The following is a 26488-nucleotide window of genomic DNA, read 5'->3' as shown; positions in this document are numbered from 1 at the left end:
GCAAAAAAGAAATAATGATCAAAACCTGTTGAACTGGATCACCAGAGGAGCGAGGTTTCAAGGCCAGAAATAGTTTACAATTATTTTTGAAACTCAGAAACTTAGTTCTATCTCCAAAAAACAAATCAGGAATAGGAATTCTTGGTTCTAACATAGATTTCTGATCAATAGTGTCTTGAATCTTTTGTACTCTTGCCGAGAGCTGATCCACACATGAAGACAGACTTCTAATGTCCATTGCTACACCTGTGTCCTGAACCACCCAAATGTCTAGGGGAAAAAAAAGGCAAAACACAGTGCAGAGAAAAAAAAATGGTCTCAGAACTTCTTTTTTCCCTCTATTGAGAATCATTAGTACTTGGGCTTCCTGTACTGTTATGTTTAGACAATTCAGTACCACAGTGGACATAGAGGTCAGAGCACATACAGTGATCTGACAATAACCCAAAAACATAGAACGAGCTCTGAGACGTGGGAACTCTGTTGACCGCAATCCCTGATCCTCTCCAACAACACTAGAGGCAGCCGTGGATTGCACCTAACGCTCCCTATGCAACTCGGCACAGCCTGAGAAACTAGCTAGCCTGAAGATAGAAAATAAGCCTACCTTGCCTCAGAGAAATACCCCAAAGGAAAAGGCAGCCCCCCACATATAATGACTGTGAGTTAAGATGAAAAGACAAACGTAGAGATGAAATAGATTTAGCAAAGTGAGGCCCGACTTTCTGAACAGAGCGAGGATAGGAAAGGTAACTTTGCGGTCAACACAAAACCCTAAAAACCACGCAAAGGGTGCAAAAAGACCCTCCGTACCGAACTAACGGCATGGAGGTACACCCTCTGCGTCCCAGAGCTTCCAGCAAATGAATAGATAAGCTGGACAGAAGAAAAGCAAACAAAATAGCAAAGGAAAACTTAGCTATGCAGAGCAGCAGGCCACAGGAACGATCCAGGAGGAAAACAAGTCCAATACTGGAACATTGACAGGAAGCCAGGATCAAAGCACTAGGTGGAGTTAAGTAGAGCAGCACCTAACGACCTCACCACATCACCTGAGGGAGGAAACTCAGAAGCCGCAGTACCACTTCCCTCCACCAACGGAAGCTCACAGAGAGAATCAGCCGAAGTACCACTTGTGACCACAGGAGGGAGCTCTGCCACAGAATTCACAACAGATGTGCAAAGTGTCAGATAAGCGATCTCACTTTATACAGTGATGTCCCATCCAGGGACAATGTAAAAAAGTTAAAAAAAAATATTATACTGTGTAAAAATATATATTTTAAATTCCTAAATAAAGAAAATAAATAAATATTGTTCCAATAAATACATTTATTTATGTAAATAAAAACACAATAAACGTACACATATTTAGTATCACCGCGTCCGTATCGACCCGACTTATACAATTGTCCCACTAGTTAACCTCTTCAGTGAGCACAGTAAAAAATAAATAAATAACGAGGAAAAAAACAATGCTTTATCATCATAACACTGAACAAAAAGTGGAATAACACGCGATCAAAACGATGGATATAAATAATCATGGTACATCTGAAAACGTCATCTTGTCCCGCAAGAAACGAGCTGCTATATGGTGTAATCAGCGGAAAAAAATTAAAAGTTATAGCCCTCAGAATAAAGTGATGCAAAAAAAATTATTTTTTTTATATAAAATAGTTTTTATTGTATAAAAGTGCCAAAACATAAAAAAAGTTATAAATGAGTTATCGATTTAATCGTACTAACCCGAAGAATAAAACTGCTTTATCAATGTTACCACACGCAGAACAGTATAAACGCCCCCCAAAATAAATTCATGAATTGCTGGTTTTTGTTCATTCTGCCTCACAAAAATCATAATAAAAATTGATCAAAACATGTCATGTGTCTGAAAATAACAAGAACAAGGCCTCACATGAACCTGTAGGCCAAAATATGGAAAAATTATATGTCTCAAAATGTGGTGATGCAAAAACTATTTTTTGCAATAAAAAGCGTATTTTAGCGGGTTACAGCTGCCAAACAAAAAAACCTGCTATAAGAACCGCTATAAATAGTAAATCAACCCCCCTTTATCACCCCCTTTGTTAGGGAAAAATAATAAAATTAAAAAAATGTATTTATTTCCATTTGGGTTGGGGCTAAAGTTAAGGTTAGGGTTGGGGCTAAAGTTAGGGTTAAGGCTAAATTTAGGGTTAGGGTCGTGGCTAAATTTAGGGTTAGGGTCGTGGCTAAATTTAGGGTTAGGGTTTGGATTACTGTTAGGGTTGGGATTAGGGTTATCGGTGTGTTGGAATTATGGTTGGAGTTAGAATTGGGCAGTTTCCACTGTTTAGGCACATCAATGGCTCTCCAAGCGCAACATGGCGTTCGATCTCAATTCCAGTTAATTCTGCGTTGAAAAAGTCAAACGGTGCTCATTCCATTCCGAGCTCTGCTGTGCACCCAAACAGTGATTTACCCCCACATACAGGGTATCGATGTACTCAAGACAAATTGGACAACAACTTTTGGGGTCCAATTTCTCCTTCTACCCTTGTGAAAATAAAAAAATGGGGGTGAAAATATCATTTTTGTGAAAAAAATATGATTTTTTATGTTTACTGCTCTACGTTATAAACTTCTGCGAAGCATTTTGGGGCTCAAAGTGCTCACCACACATCTAGATAAGTTCCTTAGGGGGTCTATTTTCCAAAATGGGCTCACTTGTGGGGGGTTTCCACTGTTTAGACACATCAGGGGTTCGCCAAATGCAACATGGCGTCCGATCTCAATTCCAGCCAATTTTAGTTTGAAAAAGTCAAACGGCGCTCCTTTCCTTCCGAGCTCTGCCATGCATCCAAACAATGGTTCCCCCAATATAAGGGGTATCAGCATACTCATGCCAATTGGAAAACAACTTTTGGGGTCCAATTTCTCCTGTTACCCTTGGTAAAATAATAAAAATGGATCTGAAGTACATTTTTTCAGAAAAAAAGTTAAATGTTCATTTTTTTCAAACATTTCAAAAATTCCTGTGAAGCACCTGAAGGGTTAATAAACTTCTTGAATGTTGTTTTGAGAACCTTAAGCAGTGCAATTTTTAGAATAATGTCAATGTTTAGTATTTTCTATCATATAGACCCCTCAACGTGACTTCAAATGTGATGTGGTCCTTAAAAAAATGATGTTGTAAAAATGAGAAATCTCTGGTCAAATTGTAACCCTTATAATTTCCTAACAAAACAAATTGGTTCCAAAACTGTACTGATTTAAAGTAGACATGTGGGAAATGTTACATATTAAGTATTTTGTGTGTCATATCTCTGTGATTTATTGACATGAAAATTCAGAGTTGGAAAATTGTGAAATTTTCAACATTTTCGCCACATTTTCATTTTTTTCACAAATAAAGGTAAGTCATATCAAAGAAATTTTACCACTAACGTGAACTAAAATATGTCAAGAGAAAACAGTGTCAGAATCACCGGGATCCATGGAAGCCTTCCAGAGTTATTTCCTCATAAAGGGACAGTGGTCAGAATTGTAAAAATTGGCCTGGTCATTTACGTGCAAACCACCCTTGGGGGTTAACGGGTAAAAGACTCTTCCGATAACCCCAAAAAGGCCATTTGCACCACCTGACTGGCCAGCATCAGCAGGGTTATCAAAACTACCAGCTTGACCACCACCAGCATGATCAGGCACATGGCAACAAAGCACCCGACTTTGTGGGCCGAGCCCCAGGGTCCAGGAACAGTGTCTGCGGGTAACACTACTGCTTCTTCCGCTGTTGTGCATGCAAGCCAATCTCCTCTCCATGGTGCATGCAAAGATGCCTCCTGCCCTGCACCTATCTTTGCACTAACTCAACTAGCATCATCAGCAAACACGTCCAGCCCTTGGAAAGCAAGCGCAAATATGCAGCCAATGCCCCACAGGCTACACTACTAAATTCACACATTTCGCGACTGCTTGGACTTAAAATGTTGTCTTTTAAGTTCATGGAGATGGAAGCTTTCTGCAACCTGATGGCGGTGGCCGTCCCTCGGTACTCAATCTCCAGCCAAACAGGACAAAACAGGAATCAAAGCAAGGACTTTGGTACGAAAACATAGACAGGAGAGGTGCAGGAACACAAACACACATAGCAAAGTTCAGGAGCTTTGTGAGTAGCTCAGGCCCCGACCATAGGGCAGGGGAACTTTATATAGGAGCTGCCCCTCAGCAATTGGCTGGGGACAGCATTTCAAGTACACACCCTAACCCTGATAAAAGCAGGGGATGTGTGGCCGCGCACGCCCTTAGCACAAACAGAAACCATTACAGCGCAAACAGTGCAGGAACTGAGGGCACCAGGCTGTGACTGCACGCACTGACATACATGGAAAGTCATGCACCAGCTGCAAATAAGGAAAAACAAAATCCAGCTCACCATACCGACATTCCCAGGAGCTCGGAGCACGGAACCGCTGTGTCAGGGCGTGGACGAACAGGAAAGAGAAGGAGATCCAGCTCAACGTAATAGTGAAAAATCCATAGTTTATTTCACTTAAAATATAGTGAAAGGACAAAACATCAGCATACAGAAATACAGAATATTTTTCTGTATGCTGATGTTTTGTCCTTTCACTATATTTTAAGTGAAATAAACTATGGATTTTTCACTATTTCGTTGAGCTGGATCTCCTTCTCTTACCAGCTGCAAATGACCTCGCAACCAGCAGACATCTTCCACAGCAACAACCATGGAACGCACATGCGGATGGTCATACAGCAAAGCAAAGACCTAACCACCCATGTACGACTGCGCAGCAGAGCAGGGAACTGAGAAGGCTTCATACAGGTAACAGCCAACAGTATCCCAGCTCAAATTAGGGGGAAAGGAGAAAAGGGTTAAAGCAAAGATGTCATGACGAAAACCAGATACAGACAGAACGGTGTGACAGCCCGGACCCAGTTGGACCTTAGGATGGAACAAGTCATTCCAATGCCGAGGATTGCGGGCCCTATGTCAATCATGGTTGCACACAGTCTACAGCTCCTGCACCTCCTCCTCCTCATCTTCAGCCTCCATCTCCAAAATGACCACATCAGTCACAACCTGGAAGCACTGTGGCACTGCCTCAGCCAAGTGGCAACAGGCTGTGCTGAAGCTAATATGCTTATGTGATAAACCGCACAATGCTGAAGAGCTGTGGGCAGCTCTAAAAGAGCAGGCAGATCGGTGGCTGACACCACTGAACCTACAGCCAGGCATGGTCATGTGACAATGGCCGGAACCTGGTGGCGGCTCTGAGGCAAGCTCACACACGTACCATGCCTGGCCCATGAGCTAAACCCTCGTGGTTCAGCGGTTTCTCAAAACCTACCCAGAGCTGCCGGGTCTGCTTGTCAAAGCACGCCACCTGTGTGCCCATTTTAGAAAGTCAGCTACAGTTTCCGCCACCCTTAACGTGCTTCAGCAGCTTCTGGCTCACCGGCTGCTGTGGGATGTCCTCAAGCATTGAAACTCTACACTGCAGATGTTGGGAAGGATTTTTGAGCAGAAGAGGGCAGTTATTGACTACCAGCATCAACAAGGCAATCTGTATTCAGTTCAGACTCCACACATAAGACCTCAGGAGTGGACATGGATGTCAGACATATGTACTATCCTCCAAAACTTTGAGGACTCCACCAAGATAGTGAGCCGCAATGATGCCTTAATTAGCATCACCATCCCGCTTCTCTGTGTTCTGAAATGTTCTCTGTTCACAATCAAAGAGGATGCATTGCAGGTGGAGCATGATGAGATGGAGCAAGGAAACATGCAGAGTGATTACACACAGCCCAGCCTCATCTCATCCCAACATGGATTAGGTGACAATGAAGAAGAGGAGGAGGACGAACAGGTGATAGTTTCATGTTCTATAGACTGTACTACCTTCACAACTGTCATACTGTCTGTTCAGTATAGATGGCCTGAGGACAGGGAGGAGGAGGAGGAGATCATGGTCAGTTGTCCTCTTGGTGAGGACACAGAAGTCTTGCCTGTTAGCAGTCTGGTAAGCATCGCTGAGCTTATGTTACGCTGCTTTTCCAGTTACCCTCGTGTTCTCAACATTTTGGGTGACAGTCATTACTGGTTGGTGACACTTCTGACCCGCACTACAAGAAGAACTTTCTATCGCTTATTCCCATCTGAAAATGCTGGTGGCAGGGGTTACAGCCAAGGAGTACAGGCAAGAGAGACACAACCCCAATCCAGCAGAGGCAGGGGAACACTCTCAAAGTTCTGGGAGAGTTTTCTCAGACCCTCCCATCACACAGGCCCTGAGGCGCAGGGTACTCTCGCAAGGACTGCAAAATTTTGGAAGACGCTGTGGAATTACCTTGTTGACTGTACCAATGTCCTCCGTGATTCCTCTGTGCCTTATGATTATTGGGTATCCAAGCTGGAAACGTGGCATGAACTGGCTCTCTACGCCTTGGAGGTCCTGCCCTGCCACTAACATTTTGTCAGAGCGGGATTTTAGTGCCGCTCGTGGAATTATAATTGATAAGCGCATCCATAACTGATAAGTGCATCCGCTTGTCAACTGAAAATGCTGACAGGCTGACTCTTATAAAAATGAGCAAGGGCTGGATTGGGCCAGACTTCTCAACACCACCGAATGATAGCAGTATAACAAAAACTCAAATGCAATGTCTTTTTTGGGAGATCTATTCCCATGCACCTCTTCACACCCACACATGGGTATATGCTTCCAGATTTTGTCTATTTGCTGTTGTACTCCTCCTTCTCCTCATCCTCCACCACCATATCACCAGGGTGACTGTTGTCCGTGATGCAACACCCACATAATTTTTTTATAGGGTGTTTATGATGCCCATAAAAACAATTTGTTATACGGTTTGTTCATGTATACCCCCCAGGGGTAAATGTTTGTCAGCCCATACACTTAGTGCATGGGCATTACAAGTCTAGGAGACCAGCTCCTTTCTAATGGGAACTTTTTTATGAGGCCCTCCTCCACATCCCTTTAAAGGGGCATTGGAGTGCCTCTAAATTTTTGGCAGCCCTTGCATTCACTGCTTAGGCAAAAACTATGGAAGACCCACTTCCTAACAATGGGAACATTTTTTCATGAGGCCCTCCTCTACATTGTACATGCTCGTGCCCAGATTGGTTGGCATGGGAATCCAGGGGTGTGGCCCCACTGGACCACTGACCAGACTACCTTGGAAGGGGCATAACTTAGTAGCTACCCAGGTGTTCGCTGGAGCCTCTGATGGTGAGGTCAGACTTGTGTGGCAGGTAGCTACCAGGTACCACTCCAGGGTGGTTTCTGGCTGTGGATGCTGATCCCACCGGGGGACAGGACACAGGCAGGCAGGCACAGCTGTGACACTGGCTGGTGGACGGGTACAGCAGAGGCCCTGACGGGCAGATGGGCTTGATGGAGACAAAGGCTGACAGGCACACATGGCTGGCACTCTGGCAGACAGGAGGGCACGGTTGGCACTCTGGCAGGTCAGACTGACAGGGCTGATAATCTGGTAGGAACTGGTATACAGGTGGGTGTATGGAAACAGGTAAGAACCTGTTCAGAATGGAGGGTATATGGGAACAGGTAGGAACCTGTTCCAACTGGTAAATATAAAGAAACAGGTAGAGACCTGTGTGGCAAGTTGCAGAACAGAGATAAAGCAAGACCGCAAGAGCGGATGCAAAGCAGAACCACAGGAGGTGGAGTTAAGAGCAGGAGGCGGAGCCAAGAACAGAAGCGCAGGAGGCGGAGACAAAAGCAGGAGGCAGAGCCAAGAACAGAAAGACAGGAGGCCGAGCCAAGAGCAGGAGGCAGAGCTAAGAACAGAAACACAGCTAAAAGCAGAGAAGGAAAAGACAGAGCTAAGAGCAGAGAAGAGGAAGGCAGAGCTAAGAGCAGAGAAGGAGAAAGCAGAGGAGGAGAAGGCAGAGACGGTGGAGGCGGAGCCAAGAGCGGAGATGCTGGAGGCGGAGCAAAGAGCAGAGATGCTGGAGGCGGAGCCAAGAGCGGAGACGTTGGAGGCAGAGCAAAGAGCAGAGATGCTGGAGGCAGAGCCTTTAGCAGAGATGCTGGAGGCGGAGACAAGAGCGGAGACGCTGGAGGCAATGCCAAGAGCCAGAACCGCAGAAGGCAAAGCCAAGAGCCAGAAGGCGCAGAGCCGCAGGTTGTGGTGAGCAGCGAAGCACAGAACCACAGGTTGTGGCCAGCAGAGAGGTGCAGAGCCACAGGTAGTGGCGAGCAGAGCAGAGAAGTGCAGAGCCACAGATAGTGGCGAGCAGAGCAGAGAGGTGCAGAGCCACTGGTAGTGGCAAACAGAGCAGAGAGATAAGGCAGGGGTACAGACAGCAGAGTGGGAATGGCAAACAAAGAAGGAACAGGAATGGACATAGTCCAGAGTTCAGACAGGAATGGACATGGATACACAAACAGAACACTGATAAAGGCCTGCGTATTGCAGCCCTCAGAGACAGAGACAGAACACGACCTGGCAGCTCAGTAGCAAATACTAACTGAGGGAAATAGTTTTCTCAGGCATCCTCCAATGGGTGAGGACGCCTTAAGAATCAGAGGCCTCTAGGCCATTGGCCGGGGACACCATAGGGAGGTGCACACAGTCTCAATAAGAATCTGGATTTGCCAGTGCCGCCCCCCCTATGCACACAGCCAGGAAATGTACACAAAGCAAGCGGCCATGGAGCACACAGCATGGAGCCGGCAGCAGAGAGATCTCACAACATGGCGCAGGGTGAGTGAGTTGATGTAACAGGCAGGTGGGGGATGGAAGGCCATGTAGTGATGCCAGCAGGGTTGTTACATACGTCTCTTCAAAGGGGCATTGGAGTGCCTCAAAATGTTTGGCAGCCCTTGCATTCACTGCATAGGCAAACTCTATGAGGGACCCATTTCCTAATAATGAGAACAGTGTTTTCAGGAGGTCCTCCTGTATGTCTCTTCAAATAGGTATTGGGGTGCGTCCAAATTTTGGGCAGCCCTGCCACTCACTGCGTACGCAATAACAGTATAGGAGACCCACCGTTTAATAATGGGAACAACAAATCATAGCCGGCTGAAGGCTCTCTAAAAATAGTGAGGGCCGACTGCTGGCCCTTTAAGAATAGTAAAGGCCGCCTGATGGCTCTGTAAAAGTAGGCTTTGTGACTTTCAGAGTCTCTCCTTCATAAATGAAACAGGATGTGTCACACACCACATGGTTATAAAATGTTAAAATTATATTTCCCAGTGTATGCATTTGTCTTGGTTTAAAGCAGTGCTAAAGTTCAAAAAACGCTATGTGTGAACATCGCCCAAGGTGTGGAAGAGCATTTTTGTTTTTATTTACTCATTTTGCCTTATATACAAGTTATTACCCTGGAAAGGATGTCCCTTAATATATTTCCTGGCAGAGAAACTGTGCATACCTTGCCCGAATGGTGTCCCCTCACCCCGACGTGCGTTTCGGGGTGAGGGGACGCCATTCAGGCAAGGTATGCACAGTTTCTCTGCCAGGCTAGATATTGTCTCTATGCTGGGGCCATTGGGATGGATATATTTTGAGCTACATGCACCGGTATTTATTGTGGCTGCCTGCTATTTAAGCCACAGGGCTGGATATATTTATACTAAGGCAGCAACTATGTCATTGCATGCATGTTTTGTTAATTCTGCTATACTGTAACTTGTTGGTGTATGTTTGCCTTTGTCCTCCCGTACATCAGCGTTGGCATATATATTACTACTGCCTGGTGACTATTCGGTAATTAATATACATACAGCCTTGTTCTGTTGGTGTCCCCTATGGTTATTTTGCTTTTTTATTCTGTTAATTTTTAATATTTATTTAATAAACATTGGTTTTAATTTGAAGCCATTTATTGTCAAACTACTGTGTTTTCAATTTTTAAATCACAATGACAACCCAAAACAACCCAAAACATTCAAATGACCCTGATCAAAAGTTCACATACCCCATTTCTTAATACCGTGTATTGCCCCCTCTTACAACATTGACAGCTTGAAGTATTTTGTGGTAGTTGTGGATGAGATTTTTTATTTTCTCAGATGATAAAGCTGCACATTCTTCTTGGCAAAAAGCCTCCAATTCCTGTAAATTCCTGGGCTGTGTATCATGAACTGCACGCTTGAGATCTCCCCAGAGTGGCTCAATGATATTGTGGTCAGGAAACTGAGATGGCCACTCCAGAACATTAACTTTGCTCTGCTATAACCAATGACAGGTCGACTTGGCCTTGTGTTTTGGATGGTTGTCATGTTAAAACATCTAAGTACATCCTATGCACAGCTTCCAGGCTAATCAGTGCAAATTTGCCTCTAGTATTTGCTGATAATGTGCTGCATTCATCTTTCCTTTAACTTTGACCAAGTTTGCTTCGCCTTTGTAGCTCACACATCCCCAAAATATCAGTGATCCACGTCCGTGCTTTACAGTAGGAATAGTGTCACTTTTATCATAGGTCTTGTTGACTTCTCTCCAAATGTAACGCTTATGTTTGTGGCCAAAAAGTTAAATTTTGGTCTCATCACTCCAAATTACCTTGTTCCAGAGGTTTTGAGGGTTATCTCTGTGCTGTTTTGCGTATTGTAGGAAAAATACTCTGTGGAATTTGTGCAGTAATGGCTTTCTTTGGGCGACTTGACCATACAGCCCATTTTTCTTCAAGTACCTCCTTATTGTGCAATTTGAAAAAGCCACACCGCTAGTTTTCAGATAGTCCTCTATTTCAGCTAATGTTATTTGTGTGTTTTTCTTTGCATCCCGAACAATTTTCCTGGCAGTTGTGGATGACATTTTTGTTGGTCTACCTGACTGTGGTTTTGTTTTTCAGAGTCCCTGATATTCCATTTGTTAATCACAGTTTGAACGTTGCTGACTGGCATTATCAATTCCTTGGATATCTTTTTGTATCCATTTGCTGTTTTATACAGTTCAACTACCTTTTCCCATAGATCCATTGATAATTCTTTAGCTTTCCCCATGACTCACAATCCAGAAACGTCAGTGGCTGGATGAAAGATGCAAGAGCCTGCCTGGATCCCAGAAACTCATTCAGCTTTTATGCACACACACTGATTACAAGCAAACAGGTCAATGGCTACCTTTAGTAGCCATTCAAACCCATTTGTGTCAACTTCTGCGCATGTTATCAGGCCAAAATCACCAGGGTATGTGAACTTTTGATCAGGGTCATTTGGATGTTTTGGGTTGTCATTATGATTGAAAAAGAGAAAACACAGTAGTTTGACAATAAATTGCTTCACCCAACCACTAACCATGAGTGGAGAAAAGTCCTGGGAGTAGGAATCCTGAAGAGCACATGCCAGTGTGTTGGATGGTCTCGGGTGGGATGGATGTCCTGAATAGTGCACAGTGAAACTGGGGTCCTGGATGGTGTGTGTTGGAAGCTCCTGTGAGTGGAGTCTTCCTGGAGCACCTGAAAGACCGTGGACCTGTATGGTTTGTGTTGGGGGAAGCTACCATCCTTCGGTGGCTCTGGACTGACTGGTGTGTGCAGGCCAGGAAAGTTGGTGAACCCCCATAAGGCAGTTTCCCCAGGAGCTCCCATAAGGTACCATTGACTGTTGGTGCTTGTGATAGTCTATGAACTGTGTGGTCTCCCATGGTAACTAAACGAAGTGAGGTTCAGCGTGTTTAGAGACCGCGACCCAATGTCATGTGCGCTATATGACTAGGGACATTGATGAACTATTCGGCATATGGACACCCATGGTAACTGGATGAAGTGAGAGGTCCAGCATGTTTAGTGTCTGTGAGATAAAGCCGCAACTTAATGTCACCGGTTGGTGCCTATTGTGTTCCATGAAGTGTAATGAACTGTGCATAACCCGGTTTATGATGCCATTATAAACCGTATAGACTGTGTTTAAGTGAAAAAACGTGCCCGTGTGCTTGAATCCTGTGCCAAGCGAGTGTTCCCCAAGACATGGGGTAAGCGCAATCTTACTGAAGGTATGTAAACTTTTGAGCACAACTGTAGATTCCGCACCTATTGCCGAGTAGGATACCTAAACTCTGCCTGGCCATAGCAGTAAACTCTGCTTAGGGAAGGATGGGGGGAGCACTCATCACTTAGCTTGGGGGAACACTTAGCTTGAGTGGACTCAGAGAGGAAGATAGCTGACTGCAATAGCTCCAAGCCTCAACAGTGGGAAATGGAAATATCACCGGCCACTCCCAGCAGCAACCTGGGAGTCTTATAAACACCCTGGTCCAGGTGTGTCAATTAGAGTCGGGGAAGATTGCCACTGGGTCCTAAAGTCAGAAGGACTATGAAGGAATCTGCAAAGCCAACCGCTGAGACCTGCAGCTAGATGCAGTGCGACTGTCTGCAGCCTCTGACACACCCATGACACCATGCTGCAGTTTTCTCAATCTGTGCACGATGCACTTTGAGCTAGTGGCACATCAATTTTCATCAGACCAGACCAAAGTGGCATTTATCATGTCCAATCTTAGTGGTGAGGTCCTTGCTCAACTCAAGCCTTTATGGGATAGAGGGGATCCCCTAATCTCCAACTTCCAGACCTTCCATGAGGCCTTTTACAAGGTCTTTGATCAGCCGGCCCATGTGTCCTATTAGATTTGTGTGTTCAGATAACATTAACCAAGGTTTCAGACCTTAATTAGCCTTTTAGGCTTAGGAAAGGCCAGGTGATGCAAATTTCACAGCTCTATAACAACCCAGATTCCTCTAACCTTGTGTCAAAAACAGCAGCCATGGGTTATTCGAAGCAGGTGCCTAGCACTCTGAAAATGAAAATAGTTGAGGCTCACAAAGCAGGAAAAGACTATGAGAAGCTAGCAAATTGTTTCATGTTGCCCTTTCCTCAGTTCAAAATGTAATTAAGAAATTGCAGTTAAAAGAAACAGTGGAGGTCAAGATAAAGTCTGGAAGACGAAGCAAAATTTGAGTGAGAGCTGTTCAGAGGATTGCTAGAGAGGCAAAATCAGGACCCCCACTTGACTGCAAAAGACCTTCAGAAAGTTGTAACAAACACCTGGAGTTGTGGTACATTGTTCTACTGTTCAGAGACACCTGCATAAATATGGCCTTCATGGAAGAGTCATCAGAAGAAAACCTCTCCTGTGTCCTCCTCATAAAATTCAGCATCTGAAGTATGCAAAAGAACATCTAAACAAGCCTGATGTATTTTTTTAAACAAATCCTGTGGACCGTTGAGGTTAAAATAGAACTCTTTGGTCACAATGATCAAAGTTATGTGTGGAGAAAAAAGTGCATGGAATGTCAGGAAAAGAAAATATCGCCAACCGTTAAGCATGGGGCTGGATCCATTATGCTTTGTGGTTGTGTTGCAGCCAAAGGCGCGAGGAACATTTTACTGGTAGATGTAAGAATAGATTCATTGAAATTTCAACAAATTCTTGATACAAACATAACACCATCTGTAAAAAAGCTGAAGTCTAAAAGAGGATGGCTTCTACATATGAATCATCATCCAAAGAAACATGTCAAAATACACAATAGACTGCCTCAAAAGGCACAAGCAAAAGGTTTTACAATGGCCCTCACAGTCCCATGATCTGAACAAGTTGAAAATCTGTGGCTAAACCTCAAAATGACAGTGCATGCAAAATGACTCAAGAATCTCACAGAACTTCAAGAATTTTCCAAGGAAGAACTGATGAAAATCCCTCAAACAAGAATTGAAAGACTCTTGAGTGGCTTCAGAAAGCATTTACAAGCGGTGATACTTTCAAAAGAGGGTGCTACTAGGTACTAACCATGCAAGATGCTCAAACTTTTGCATTGGCTCATTTTCCTTTTTATAATAATTTTAAAAATAAAAAATATATATATTTTTTATGCCTAAAATTAACTGTAAGCCTTTTAGAGATCATTTCATCTTCAACTTGCTTAAATGTTCGCAATAACAGTAACTTTGACCAGGGGTGCCCAAACATTTACATGCCACTGTAATTCTGAATAAAATTACAGTGCCGGCAAAAAAATTTTTTACACTTGCGCAGCAAAAGACGCTTTACATATAAAATCCTCATCATAATTTCACTTTTTAAAAGTGTACACAATGGGGGAGATAATTAAAAACTGTCTAATATTAAAGCTGACTTTGTTGCAAATATCAACCAATTAACGCTCAGTTTCCACTTCTCTGGTAAAGAGAAAGCTGCACTCTGATTGGTTGTTATGTGCAGCTCAGCCAGTTTTGCTATTAGGCAGTCTTTTATTATCTCCATCAGTTTTTTATTATCTCCCACAATGGGTCGAAGTAAGCTTAAAATGGAAGAGAAATCCCGTGCCTTGACTTTGCTCGAGAAGGGGGATTCAGTGATTGCTGTAGCTAAGAGATCTGGGAGTGCCAAGAGAAGCAATTTATCAACTGAAGCGGTCAGCGGCATCATTGCCTCCTGGGATGGTACCGCAGAGGAAGTCAGGCTCTGGCGCACCTAAGAAGACTTCACCAAGGACTGATAAGCTTCTGAAGTGTGAAGTGATGTCACATCCTTCTATAACTGCCGTTGAACTAAAAAACAAGTAGCCTATGCTCCTCCAGAACATCGCAACTAGGACAATTCGTCACCGCCTGCAGAAGGACCTGGGTCTACCAAGTTGCCGTACCGCAAAGAAGCCCCTGTTCACAGCAGCAATGAAGAAGAAAAGACTTGCCTTTTGTAAGAAATATCAAGATTGGACATCTGAAGAGTGGAAGAAAGTGATGTTTAGTGATGAGAGCACTTTCAGGCTGGTCAGGGGAGGCTCAAAGGACACGAGACACGACCCAGCAACATCAACAATCTAAAGGAGGTGCTAAAGACACTGTGGGTAAACATGGACTCCACATACTTAGCCAGCCTTGCTGAATCCATGCCTAAACGACTGCAGATGGTGATAAAATGTAAGGGTGACATGACAAAATACTAATTGTAATAAAATATCCACAATAAAACACTTGAATCCACTTGATTATTAAGATTTTGTGGTTTCATTGAACTTGTAAAGATTTTTTTTGCCGGCACTGTAAAAGATGCAATAAATGTTTTCTCACATAATGTATTTTTCAGGGTTTCATGCTTGGAAAGTCTGGGGAAAATCTAGCAATGAGGCTCAGATCTTTGTCATTTAAGGCACTTCTTCGACAGGTAACATAGTTGTTTCCATGATTCTCCTTGCTAATAAATATTAGATTCTGGATATTAATTTGGTACTACTCAGGTTCTTTATATAACCTATGATATTTTTGCCAATTTATCAGAGTTTATGATATATTTAATGGCCAGAATAGTGCACTTTGCAGCCCTTTTGTTCCAATAACAATTACTGGAGTCCCAACAAAGACCTTAATGGAACCTTGTAAATCAGGAGGTGTCATTATCAATTTGCTCCATGTTGAGCAAAAAGCTATTATGATAGTTGGTTGGTTATAATATATTTTTAACAGAAACATTTTATTGCCTGCGGTGTTTCATAGAGGGAAGATACATTGCAGATCTTTCCAGCTAGAGTTAACATCATTGTGTGGTGGGTACTACTAGTACTCTGGGTATATTTTTTTGCCCATGAGAACACAGGGATAAGACTAGACTAGAGAGAAAGTAAAGATTATAAAAGCTATTTTAAAATGCCACTCCATCCTTAAAGGGAATTTGTCAGCAGGATTTTACTCCCCAAAGACTTTTATATGTGCATGTTGCTTTTTCAAAACAAGTCCAGCAATACCTTTACGTGGCCAGTCCATTCCTCTGGTACTGAGAAATCAACATTTGAAAAGATATGCAAGTGATGTTGAAGGACTATGGTAGATCTGAAGCCTCTATTACTTCAGCTGTATTCCTTTCCCAGCATGCCCTCTTCCTGCTTGACTGACAGTCTCTATACTGTGTGACTGCAGATGATGGAGCCATCTGCCAAAATAAATTCATATTCATTGGAATTCACAGTAATTCAAATGCTGATTTCCCAGTAATGGAGGAATGGACTAGCCATGTAAAGGCATTACTGGACTTGTCTTTGAATGAGCTACATGTGTATATAAATAGTTTAGGTTCTGAAATCCTGCTAACAGATTCCCTTTAGAGGTTTATTATTTTTATCATTGAAACTTATAATTCTATCAGTAGGAGCCCAACCTATCTCTGTGAGATTCCCACCCTCTTCATCACCAATCCAAAGGATATGCTGCCACCCCTTCATTCCAACAGTGTATATCAGAGCCCTGTTCTGGATTGGCTGGGGTCCCATGGGCTGGACTCCTGTTGATCACCTGTCATTTAAATTTCAAATATGGGAAAAATCGTTTAATCTAAAAATCCAGTAGAATCACCAACCACCAAAGATTCAATTACCTTTAAACTGTTAAACTTCCAGATCTTTGTTGGATTTTTTTCACAGAGAGCTTCTGCATCTAATAATATACTATCCTTTTCACTTCCCATTAATAGGATATGGCCTATTTTGATGAACAAAAAAATTCTGTCGGAGTCCTTCTCACAAGACTTTCAATGAATGCCTCTCAGACTACAGGGGTAAGTATGAAATCAAGAGTCTACCTGTCAATGCAGAGTATGCAGCTTGCATGAGATCATGCAGATATGGGGTGGGAAGGTGGGGTTGCAAAAAACATCGAGACTTCCAACTTAGAAGGCAAAAATAGTTTATAACCATGTTTGCCTTTTCAATCGATGTATACATAATGTTGAACCAATGCTTATATATACAGATTAGGAAGCACTGATGTTTTTTAACTGTCATTTTTGGTTGTAAAACAAATTAAGCAATATGAAAAGAGACGCATGTAAGAGCATATGTATGAAAATAGGCCTGGTCGGAAATAGGAGAAAATAACCCAGCCCTGAAATGGCGGATGACTTATCCTATGGATAATCCAATAATATCAGTTAGTTGGGGTCAGACACCTGACATCCCTCCAATTGGCTGTTTACAGCTCCATTTGTACTGAGGGGAACAACACAACTATGTACACTGTTTGGAAGCAATAGCCGAAAATTAGAGCAGAGCTTAGCTTCTATGCAATTTAAAACAACACAGACTAGGAAATGCCAGGACAAGGATAGGGAAAGGGAGCTTAAATTGGAACATTGGAGAGCATTTAGATAATTGAGTATACTAGTAAGGGCAATTGTATAACATCTGATACACAACAGAACATATTTTTGCCCTGCTGGCTAAAAACATCAAGAGGTTTTCCATGCAATATGTCCTCTGCTGTGTCTTCTGGTCAACTGAAGAGGAATCGTTGAGACATTTCTGACATTTTGATGAAATGTTTCATTCTGTAATTATTTCTGACATTACTTCAATGTTCAGTCATAAAAGTATGCCAATTATATTGATAAAATTAGGTATATTATTACACTGGATGATTTCAACACTCATTTTCAGCTTTGACACAAGACATTGTCTTCTCTGGTGATTTCTTAACTTCAATAACACTTCTATCTTCTAGGTTACTGGAATGCAACTGGGATCACTAACAACGAATGTGTTCATTCTGCTTGCTGCAGTCATCATTTCCTTTGTACATGGCTGGCAACTGACACTACTCATCTTTGTATGTGCTCCAATAGTAATTGGAACCAACATTTTTAAGGAGAAGTCTCTCTTACGTTACGCTTCCAGTGATCGCAAGGCCCTGGAGGAAGCTGGAAGGGTACACTAATATTTCTGTCATTCTCACGTAACAATCAAAAATCCAATCTTCTAGACAATTAGTTCAATTGATTTTTTTTTTTTAAAAGGTCATATTTATTTTATTGGCACGCATATTAAGCTTGCAAGCTTTGCACACATTTGTTAATAATTTTAGTTTATCCTCTCTACATGTAAAATGAAACAACTAGTGCACCATTTCATGAAGACTGCCTGGAGAAAGAAGGGGCATGCACCCATTAATGAATTTAGTGCATGTTTCAGCTGCCACGTGCCACTTCAAAAGAAGTATGGTAGTCAAGGGCGAATAAGCCTCCTTACCTTGACAAGCCAGAGATGGTATGTCACTCTCCATAAGGAAAAACGATACCCCTTAGACCCCAGTCCAGAGCCTCTCACCTAGCCAATTCATTTCTCATGCTTCGCACTGACGAGGGCCAACAGCCCGAAACACTGTGTCTGCGAAATGAGATATTGATTTGGCTTTAATCCTAAGTCATATTGCACGACTCGTTAAAGGGTTGATTGTGACTTGTAGGATCGCTACTTCCAACAGGTGGCGCTATAGAGTTTAAGTCCTCTTTTTCTCAGAAGAGGCAATTTGCATGTCATAATTTATGCCAGTTTTGTGGTGTAAATCATGATTTTATCAGACGTGTTTGTCCAATCCCTGTCTCACTCGAGCTCTACCCTCTTTACAAAACGTTGCTGGAGCCTGATAGGACTAACCTAAAAATGCCAAAATTCACAATTTATTATTTTAAGCAAGCATGAGTTCAAGCATTAAAAAAAAAATTATATGCAGATTGTGCCTATGTGTTCCCCTTTCAACCATTGGCATGGTAAAGGCTCCCATTGCTGCTGTATTGGTACTTTTGTGAAGGAGACTTCATAGGAGACTGTTATTTTATCTATTTACTGTATACTTAGGAAGACTATAAACCATTGTAAACCATAGTTTTTGGTCTAGTGCAATTCAGATTATATCAAATTAACCCCTTTGCAACATGTGTTGAGCTTTTTGAGTGTGGGAATATGGAGTTGGAGCTGTCAGCATCTGCCTATTACAGCAGTGATTTTGGTTGTTGTAGGCAAACCTGCTGTGAGCAAATAGGAAGGTTCCTGGAGCTGCAATGCTCTCCGACGCGGCATCCAGAGCACTGCAGCTCCGGGAATCTTCCTATTTGCTCATAGCAGGTTTGCCTACAACAACCACGCTGAACTAATTTTGATATATTAACTGATGAAGGTCACAATTGACCGAAACGTTTTCCTGTATTTACTACAATAAATTTTTCCTGCTGCATCTTACCTAAAGTTCAGTGCTAGGTCTCTTACTATTTATGAACTTGTAATGACCTGGAGAATCATAATATCTGGTCAGTTTTAGCAATTAGTGAACCTAGCAAAAAAGCCAAACAAAAAAAGTGTGGGATTTTTTTGCAATTTCACCACACTTGGAATTTTTTTCCCGTTTTCTAGTACAAGACATGGTAAAAACAATGGTGTCATTCAAAAGTACAACTTGTCCCGCAAAAAATAAGCCCTCACATGACCATATTGACGGAAAAATAAAAAAGTTATGGCTCTGGGAAGGAGGGGAGTGAAAAACGAAAGCGCAAAGACGAAAAGGGGCTGCGGCGTGAAGGGGTTAACCCCTTCACCACCTTGAGTTTTTCCGTTTTTGAGTTTCCGTTTTTTCCTCCCCTTCTTCCCAAAGCCACAACTTTTTAATTTTTCCATCAATATGGCGGGTGAGTTGTACTTTTGAACAACTCCATTGGTTTGCCATATAGTGTACTGGAAAAGAATTCAAATAAGTGCGGTGAAGTTGAAAAAAAAGTGCAATTCCACAATTGTTTTTTGTTTTGCTATTTTACCACGTTCACAAAATGCTAAAACTGACCTGCTATTATGATTTTCCAGGTCATTATGAGTTCATAGATACCAAACAAGTATTGGCGTTTTTACTTTTTTTATCGTTACGCCGTTTACCAATCGGAATAATTATTTTTGTATAGTGATAGATCGGGCAATTAGCAATGCGGCGATACCAAATATGTGGGGGTTTTTCTTTATTGCTTTATTTTGAAGGAGGAGTGATTTGAATTTTTATATTTTAAAATTTTTTAAATATTTTTAAAAATATTTTTTTTTACTTTTTACTTGCTTCCATAGCCTCCACGGGAGACTAGGAACTGCGATCATCTGATCGCTTGTGCTACACAGCTATGCAGCTAAAATAATCACTTGCTATGTAGCGCCGACCGCTGGGTGGCGCTCATAGCAATCCGGCAATGACAACCACAAACATCGACATGTGCAAGATTAGTGACGCGCTTACAGCGTGAGCATGTTAAATGTAGCTGTCAGAGATTGACAGCGGCATATAATATGTTAACAGCTGTGGGTGGGTCATGGTTCTGCCTGCAGCTGTTAGAGGCACAAGTCAGCTGAAGCCTGCAGCAGTCAAGGGGAGCCCACCTTACAAGTAAACATTAGAGATGAGCGAATATGTTCTGAAAAACGGCGTGTTAAATCTCATCTTGTCATTAAGTTGTGGTGAACTTCATCTTTGTGCAGAGCTGTTGCAGAATAAAAAAATATTTTTCTGTCATAGACATGATACATCACTGTGACGGAGTATGGGACAGAACAGAAAGAGACACCAGGCCGATAAACAATCTAACAAGATTTATTGGAACAGGGAACTGGGACAACACAAATGAAAGCAATTCTGCAGCGTCCGTAATGAGTCCACAATGAGTCCACACAAAGGGAGCAGCACCAGGGTCGCCACCCAGTAACCGACACCTGGGAAAAGACAAATAATCCTGGGATGTGTTCGCTGGATCCAACAAATGAGGGGCATAACACCATCCCACGTGGCAGCTTTTAACCCTCCACACACGGGCACCAGAATCTCACCTCAGCATAAGATCCCAGCCCTTTGCAAGTCACCACACAACTGAATCAGCTAACACATGAGTCTATTGTTCTGTGTCCTGGGATCCACCCCTCCATGGGAGAGGGCTCCCCCTACTGGTTGTTGACTGAAGCCTGATTACATGGCAGTCCAGGGACACAGGCCAATGAAGGGACACGCTGTTACAACCCCTTCCCCCTCAAGTAGTGTACATACTAGTGAACTCAACAGGTCGCTTGTCAAGTACACGTAAACATGGCTGACATAACTCATAGCTCTTGTCTGAACAATCCATTAGCGTTTGTGTCGACTGCCTCATCTTTATTTTATGGTGCAGTTGTAGGCTTAAAGGCGGGCTCCATTTTACATCCTCTCTGAGTTAAACTCTGCTTCCTGCACCCACAAATCGACATTGTAGCTCTCCCACATCATTTCCTAAGACAATATCTGCAGGCAGGCCCCTCATCACCCCAACCATGCATTGCTTTACCCCAAAGCCAAAGTCCAGTTCTACACTTGCTTTTGGGATGTTTTTCCATTGGCCTCCAGCTAATTCAATGGTAATCCTAGGTCCATGCTGTATTGCCTCTGGTCAAATCACTCTGGCAGCCTGTCCACCACCGGCAGGGGGTGAAGCAACCCAGCTGACCGTTGACGAGGAGGCTTGTTCTTGGCGTAGGAGACACATGCCCGAACATATTCTGCAATGTCACGGGCCATATGCGGCCACCAGTATGTCCTCGCCAGTAGCTCAGATGTCCTTTTGGTCCCAAAATGTCCACCCACGCTGGACGAGTGAGCCCAAGAGAGAACCTCTGGATTCAAACTTGATGGTACAAAAGTCTTGCCCGGAGGCACAGACTCTAGCTAAACTGGGGCCACAGTTCTCAGGCTCTCGGAAGGGACAATAAGCCGAGGCTCCTCTTCCTCCTCCTCAGATGATACAACAGAGCAAGAGAGAGCGTCGGCACGAATATTCTTCTCCCCAGAAAGAAAATGGAGGGTGAAATAGAACAGGGAGAAGAGCAAGGACCATCTGGCCTGGCAAGAATTTAACCGCTGGGCTGTCTGTAAATAGACCAAATTCTTGTGGTCTGTGAATACTTGGAAGGGAAAGTGAGCCCCCTCCAAAAGATGCCTCCACTCTGAGAAGGCCAACTTCATTGCTAGCAACTCCCTGTCCCCGATGGAATAATTCCTCTCCGCTGGTGTGAAGGTCTTGGAAAATAAGAAGCAAGGATACTTGAGCATCCTTTTGGAAGAGGACTGCTCCAGCACCGACGGATGAGGCATCCACCTCCATTATAAATGGCTTATCTATATCGGGGAGATGTAGGATGGGAGAACTAGCAAAATGAGATTTAATAGAAATGAAGGCCTTGGAGACCTCTTCAGACCACAATTTGGGATTTGCTCCCTTCTTGGTGAGGGCTACCAAGGGAGCTACCAAAGTTGAGAAATGAGGGATGAACTGGTGATAATAGTTAATGAGCCCCATAAAGTGCTGCATTGCTTTAAGAGAATGGGGTTCTTGCCAGACCATCACAGCCTGTAGTTTGGCAGGATCCATAGCCAATCCCTGGGCGGAGATGATATAGCCCAGGGAAGATAAAGACTCCTGCTCAAACACACATTTCTAAAAACTTGGCGTAGAGGGAATTTGTTCGTAAGAGGTCAAAGACTCTGCAAACATCTTTCCGGTGGGAGTCAATATCTGGAGAGTAGATGAGAATATCATCCAGATAGACTACGACTGAGGTGGAGAGCATATCGCAGAAGATATCATTTATAAAGTCTTGAAAAACGGTTGGGGCATTACAGAGCCCAAAGGGCATCACAAGATATTCATAGTGACCATCCCTGGTGTTAAAAGACGTCTTCCATTCGTCCCCCTCATGGATGTGAATCAGGTTGTAAGCACCCCGCAGATCTAGTTTAGTAAATACCCTTGCTCCCCAAAGCCTATCAAAAAGCTCAGATATCAGGGGCAAGGGATACTTATTCTTAATGGTGATGGTGTTAAGACCCCTGTAGTCTATGCATGGATGTAGTTCCCTGTTCTTCTTCTGAACGAAGAAGAACCCAGCCCCTGCAGGTGACACTGACTTTCTAATGAATCATCTTGCCAGATTTTCCTGGATGTACTGTGACATTGCCTCTGTCTCCAGGAGAGATAACGGCTAGACTCGACCCCAGGGAGGCTCAGCACCAGGCAAGAGGTCAATAGGACAGTCATAGGGGTGGTGAGGCGGAAGGGTCTCCGCAGCCCTTTAGGAATACACATACGAATAGGGCAAATATTGCTTGGGGAGAGAGGATAGATCTACGGGTACCTCAGTAGTAACAACCTGAACACCTTCCCTCTGACATCTACCCCCACAAGATTCACCCCATCCCAAAATTCTGCCTGTGGACCACTCAATATGAGGATAGTGGTACCGTAGCCAAGGTATCCCTAACAGGACCTCATCAATTCCCTCAAGAATGACGAGCAGAGATATAATCTCCTGATGAGATGGTGACATGGACATAGTGATTGCCTTGTGCAGGCATGTACTACGGAGGACAGAGAATGAACTTCAATCCAATATTGCAGCCAGCATGCAGCCAGCGGGTAAGGAAAGGGTGAATCAAACACCCAAAACCCCCGCCTCCATGGCTGAAGATTGTTCCCTCCAAATTCAGGTGACAGTGTTTCCTTTAAGCAAGGCACTATATATAGAAATTGATGCCACTATTTTGTGCTATCTGACCAACATTTGTGGAAATACTTGCTCTCCAAGTTGGATCTCTGTCATTTGTGTTGCTTGAATTTGGCACAACTCTCACAGCACCAGGCCTACACCTGTCACTCATCCACCAGTTACTAATCAAGCTTTAAATATCCGATAATTGGGCCAAAAGTATAAGGCTGGAGTCACACTAGCGAGTTTTACGGACGTATGAGCGCATAAAATACGTCCGTAAAACTCGCCTAACAAACGTCCCAATTATTCTCTATGCCCCTGCTCCTATCTGCCGTATTTTACTGATCAGTATTATACGGCTTTCTACGGCCATAGAAAATCGCAGCATGCTGCGTTTGTCACCGTATTGCGCAAAAAAAAGCCAATGAAAGTCTATGGAAGCCCCAAAAATACGGATTACACACGGACCAGCAGTGTGACTTGCGAAAAATACGCAGCGGTGTTAGAGAGAAAAGCCGGCAATTCAGTGCGGTGTACAGTAAAATCACACTGACAGCTTACAATAGAATAGGTAGAATAAATGTGTACACATAGAATAGGTGTATACAGTGGGGCAAAAAAGTATTTAGTCAGTCAGCAATAGTGCAAGTTCCACCACTTAAAAAGATGAGAGGCGTCTGTAATTTACATCATAGGTAGACCTCAACTATGGGAGACAAACTGAGAAAAAAAAATCCAGAAAATCACATTGTCTGTTTTTTTAACATTTTATTTGCATATTATGGTGGAAAATAAGTATTTGGTCAGAAACAAACAATCAAGATTTCTGGCTCTCACAGACCTGTAACTTCTTCTTTAAGAGTCTCCTCTTTCCTCCACTCATTACCTGTAGTAATGACACCTGTTTAAACTTGTTATCAGTATAAAAAGACACCTGTGCACACCCTCAAACAGTCTGACTCCAAACTCCACTATGGTGAAGACCAAAGAGCTGTCAAAGGACACCAGAAACAAAATTGTAGCCCTGCACCAGGCTGGGAAGACTGAATCTGCATAGCCAACCAGCTTGGAGTGAAGAAATCAACAGTGGGAGCAATAATTAGAAAATGGAAGACATACAAGACCACTGATAATCTCCATCGATCTGGGGCTCCACGCAAAATCCCACCCCGTGGGGTCAGAATGATCACAAGAACGGTGAGCAAAAATCCCAGAACCACGCGGGGGGACCTAGTGAATGAACTGCAGAGAGCTGGGACCAATGTAACAAGGCCTACCATAAGTAACACACTACGCCACCATGGACTCAGATCCTGCAGTGCCAGACGTGTCCCACTGCTTAAGCCAGTACATGTCTGGGCCCGTCTGAAGTTTGCTAGAGAGCATTTGGATGATCCAGAGGAGTTTTGGGAGAATGTCCTATGGTCTGATGAAACCAAACTGGAACTGTTTGGTAGAAACACAACTTGTCGTGTTTGGAGGAAAAAGAATACTGAGTTGCATCCATCAAACACCATACCTACTGTAAAGCATGGTGGTGGAAACATCATGCTTTGGGGCTGTTTCTCTGCAAAGGGGCCAGGACGACTTATGCGGGTACATGAAAGAATGAATGGGGCCATGTATCGTGAGATTTTGAGTGCAAACCTCCTTCCATCAGCAAGGGCATTGAAGATGAAACGTGGCTGGGTCTTTCAACATGACAATGATCCAAAGCACACCGCCAGGGCAACGAAGGAGTGGCTTCGTAAGAAGCATTTCAAGGTCCTGGAGTGGCCTAGCCAGTCTCCAGATCTCAACCCTATAGAAAACCTTTGGAGGGAGTTGAAAGTCCGTGTTGCCAAGCAAAAAGCCAAAAAAATCACTGCTCTAGAGGAGATCTGCATGGAGGAATGGGCCAACATACCAACAACAGTGTGTGGCAACCTTGTGAAGACTTACAGAAAACGTTTGACCTCTGTCATTGCCAACAAAGGATATATTACAAAGTATTGAGATGAAATTTTGTTTCTGACCAAATACTTATTTTCCACCATAATATGCAAATAAAATGTTAAAAAAACAGACAATGTGATTTTCTGGATTTTTTTTTCTCAGTTTGTCTCCCATAGTTGAGGTCTACCTATGATGTAAATTACAGACGCCTCTCATCTTTTTAAGTGGTGGAACTTGCACTATTGCTGACTGACTAAATACTTTTTTGCCCCACTGTATATATATATATATATGTCAGTGAGACACATATATGTATATATTATTATTTCATACAGCGCTAGATAGCTTTAAAGCCGGTAATTCAATTACCGGCTTTTGCTATCTCCTTCCTAAACCCGACATGATATGAGACATGGTTTACATACAGTAAACCATCTCATATCACCATTTTTTTTGCATATTCCACACTACTAATGTTAGTAGTGTGTATATGCAAAATTTGGCCGTTCTAGCTATTAAAGGGTTAAATGGCGGGAAAAATTGGCGTGGGCTCCCGCGCAATTTTCTCCGCCAGAGTAGTAAAGCCAGTGACTGAGGGCAGATATTAATAGCCTGGAGAGGGTCCACGGTTATTGGCCCCCCCCCCGGCTAAAAACATCTGCCCCCAGCCACCCCAGAAAAGGCACATCTGGAAGATGCGCCTATTCTGGCACTTGGCCACTCTCTTCCCATTCCCGTGTAGCGGTGGGATACGGGGTAATGAAGGGTTAATGCCACCTTGCTATTTTAAGGTAACATTAAGCCAAATTAATAATGGAGAGGCGTCAATTATGACACCTATCCATTATTAAAAAAATACTAGTAAAGGGTTAAAAAAAACACACACATTAATAAAAATTATTTTAATGAAATAAAAACGAAGGTTGTTGTAATAGTTTATTCTACGCTCAATCCATCTGAAGACCCTCGCTCTGTAACAAAGTAAAAATAATAAACCAACAATATACATACCTTCCGAAGATCTGTAACGTCCCACGATGTAAATCCATCTGAAGGGGTTAAAATATTTTGCAGCCAGGAGCTCTGCTAATGCAGCTGCTCCTGGCTGCAAAACCCCGGGGAATGAAGGTAATGTAGGTCAATGACCTATATTTACCTTCATTTGCGGTGAGGCACCCTCTGCTGGCTGTTCCTGGAGCGTGGGAACTTTCCTAGAAAGCTCCCAGGCTCGAGTTCATATGA

General features: G+C 43.2%; 1 protein-coding gene across 4 annotated transcripts in view; it reads left to right on the top strand.

The window, feature by feature from the left end:
* LOC138641969 (ATP-dependent translocase ABCB1-like) overlaps positions 1–26488 on the top strand; it is a 434165-nt gene that overhangs the window by 326429 nt on the left and 81248 nt on the right. For all 4 annotated transcript variants that reach the window (XM_069729815.1, XM_069729814.1, XM_069729817.1 and 1 more), the window contains 3 exons: positions 15094–15171; positions 16471–16554; positions 17496–17699. In XM_069729815.1, the coding sequence (XP_069585916.1) occupies positions 15094–15171; positions 16471–16554; positions 17496–17699 (366 nt within the window). The remainder of the gene's footprint in view (positions 1–15093; positions 15172–16470; positions 16555–17495; positions 17700–26488) is intronic.

The sequence above is a fragment of the Ranitomeya imitator genome, chromosome 6, assembly GCF_032444005.1.
Source record: "Ranitomeya imitator isolate aRanImi1 chromosome 6, aRanImi1.pri, whole genome shotgun sequence".
NCBI lineage: Eukaryota > Metazoa > Chordata > Amphibia > Anura > Dendrobatidae > Ranitomeya > Ranitomeya imitator.
The sequence above is the reverse complement of the archived record's forward strand: the minus strand, read 5'-3'. Positions and strand labels throughout refer to the sequence as shown.